The sequence below is a fragment of the Hipposideros armiger genome, unplaced genomic scaffold, assembly GCF_001890085.2.
Source record: "Hipposideros armiger isolate ML-2016 unplaced genomic scaffold, ASM189008v1 scaffold_592, whole genome shotgun sequence".
Taxonomy (NCBI): Eukaryota; Metazoa; Chordata; class Mammalia; order Chiroptera; family Hipposideridae; genus Hipposideros; species Hipposideros armiger.
Window position 1 is genome coordinate 261,192 of NW_017731942.1, and position 2,984 is coordinate 264,175.

At 39.7% G+C, this 2,984-nt stretch overlaps 1 protein-coding gene across 7 annotated transcripts in view; it reads left to right on the plus strand.

Annotated features, from left to right (window-relative positions):
• The window catches only part of SAP130 (Sin3A associated protein 130), a 93,819-nt gene that overhangs the window by 68,667 nt on the left and 22,168 nt on the right, over positions 1-2,984 (plus strand). For all 7 annotated transcript variants that reach the window (XM_019624555.1, XM_019624557.1, XM_019624559.1 and 4 more), the window contains one exon: positions 1,322-1,570. In XM_019624555.1, the coding sequence (XP_019480100.1) occupies positions 1,322-1,570 (249 nt within the window). The remainder of the gene's footprint in view (positions 1-1,321; positions 1,571-2,984) is intronic.

The following is a 2,984-nucleotide window of genomic DNA, read 5'->3' on the forward strand; positions in this document are numbered from 1 at the left end:
CCCCCGATTCCCCAGCGCTGTTCCCCTCCCCCAATTCCCCAATAAAAAAAAATCTTTAAAAAAAAAAAAGGAGAAGGGACAATGTATGAATAAAACTAATACAATTGCTGGTAGAATTAAAACGCAGTGATAGGAGAGGACATTAGAAGGATAAGGGACAGCAAAAAAAAAGGAAGAAGGATTAATGAATAATAGTTCCTAGTGGGGCCTAGGGATGGATTGTTGGAGACTTGTGCCTAAGAAATGTGACCTGGAAAGATGAGTTGGTTTTGGCTGGAGACTCAGATGCTAGAAATTGAGATGTGATGACAGTGTTTAGGGTATGCCTACTGGGAGTGAGTGGCTGAGGTAGGGTGGAGGAAAAGGATGGCACAAGGAAGTGACAGTGAAAATAAGAGTTGAGTTGAACTTTCATCATGATTTGTAAATCCCCGAATGTATGATCCATACAATCCCAAACAAATGATTACTTCATACTGTGAGTGCCATTTATTTAAAGGTCGTGCACTGTGGTAGTCAGAGTGTGAGTTCTGCCTCTTTCAGCCCCCAGCTCTACCACTTTACTTGTGTCATTTGTGCCATTTTCTTGTTTTTAAGTTGTGGATAATAAAACAGTGCCTACTTATTCATATTATTTTTAAGATTGTGTGATTTAATAGGTTATTTGCTAGAAATTAATGCAAAAAGACTTGAAAAATAATGAACATAAGATTTTTGTCTCCCTTGAAGCAAATCCTGAGGTAGACAGTCCAGAGATGGTAAGTGGACTCCATAAAATCATTAGGGATCCAGGCTCCTACCACTCTTGCCATTTAACCATCATGCTCTGTTTTTTTAGTTTCAGGTGTACAAAACAACTATATTCCCTATGCTGTACTTTATATCCCCAATCACTATTTTTTAAATTATAGTTGACATTCAGTATTATTTTATATTAGTTTCAGGTGTACAGTGTAGTGGTTAGACATTTATATAATTTATGAAGTGATCCCCTGATAAGTCTAGAACCCATCTGACACTAATACATTGGTTTTACAACATTATTGAGTATATTCCCCATACAATGTTTCAGCTGAGTGGCAATGTGCCCATCTAAAATTTAGGGTCCTCGTACTAACCAAGGTGAGGGTCTGAGGTATTAGGAAGCAGTTGGCAGCCTCTGCCGCAATTAGAGTGCTTAGCACAGCGCCAGGCACAAAGAGAAGTCAATAAATGTTATCTTTGTTTTCTCTCTTCTTAATCATTCTTGTTGGTGGGCATAAAGTGAAGCTCTACATTATGTCGGTGTTCTCACGCATGTGTGTTCTTTTTCCTATGACAGCAGTTCCTCCTCTGGCTACCAACACCATGTCTCCATCTCTTGCACTGCTGGCTAACAACCTGTCCATGCCTACAAGTGACCTACCACCTGGTGCCTCCCCAAGGAAAAAGCCCCGAAAGCAGCAGCACGTGATTTCAACAGAAGAAGGAGATATGATGGAGACAAACAGCACTGATGATGAGAAGTCCACTGCCAAGAGTCTTCTGGTAAAGGCTGAGAAGCGCAAGTCTCCTCCCAAGGAGTATATAGGTAATGGTCACTTAAGCTAATTGTTGTCACGTGCAGCTTTCCCGCTTAAGTCGAGAGTCCGTCCCTGAAGTTGTTTACAGCTCCCTTATTGGAACTGTACCTGGAAGGTTGTTGCAAATATGTAGTAAGCGTTTTTTGTGGGTTTTTTNCAGCTTCACTGGCCCTCATGTGGGATCCGAACCAGGGCCCTGCTTCTCAGAGCCTGTGTCCCAAGCCAACTCTTAACCAACACACCATCTGCTGGCCCCATCTTAACCATTTTTAAGTGTACATTGTAATGTTAAGGATATTCACACTGTTTTGGAGCCAATCTTCCAGATCTTTTTCATCTTTAAAAACTGCCAACTCTATACCCATTATTCAACAACTCCCCATTTTTCCTCCCTCCAGCTCCTGGGAACCACCTCTTTTTCAATGAATTTGACTATTGGTTCCTCATATGAGTAGAATCATACACTATTTGTCTTTTTGTGATTGGCTTATTTCACTTAGCATGATGTCCTCCAGGTACATTCTGTTCTGTCAGATATGTCTCACAAATATTTTTTTTCAATCTGTGCCTTGTCTTTTCAACCTCTCAAAATGGTCTTTTGCAGAGCAAAAGTTTTTAATTTTGATGAAGCTCAATGTATCAGTTTTTTCCTTTATGGATTGTGCTTTTGGCATCATGTCTAAGAACGTTTCACCTAAATCTAGGTTTTCTTTTGTATTTTCTTATAAAAGTTTTATAGTTTTACATTTAACTTTATTATTCATGTTGAGTTCATTTTTTGTATATGGTGTGAGGTTTAGGTTAGCGTTGAATATTTTTGCCTGTGGAAGTTGTTTTGGACCTTCACCTTGAGCGGTATTGTTTTGTGTTGCTTTTGATATCCTGAATTTTCAGCACTAGTAATATAAAGAAGTATACTTTACAGCTATTAAATGAAACATTTTATTTATAAATAATGCTTAAGAAGAATTTATAATGACATGAATTAATTGTTCTTATAAAACTGAAAAAATGGGATATAAAGTATTTGTGGCTACTTTAGATGCCTAGATTGTCTCTAGTAAAATATACTGGAAATTTGATTGGTGCCTCTGGGTAGAGGGCTGAGTGTGTGAATTGGAGGGAAGTTATTTTTCAATTTGTATTCTTTTGTATCTTTGCCATGTGCATGAGTTTCCTTTTTCATTAAAAAAAAAAAAAGGGCTGGTTGGGTGGCACAGAGCATGAGCTCTGAGCAACAGGGTCTCCAGTTTGATTCCCATATGAGCTGCCAACGGGTGGCCAGATGGCTCAGCTGGTGAGAGCGCATGCTCTTAACAACAAGGTTGCTGGTTAAACTCCCGCATGGGATGGTGGACTGTGCACCGCCCCCCCCCCGCAACGAGATTGAAGGCGATGACTGGAATTGGAGCTGAGCTTGCG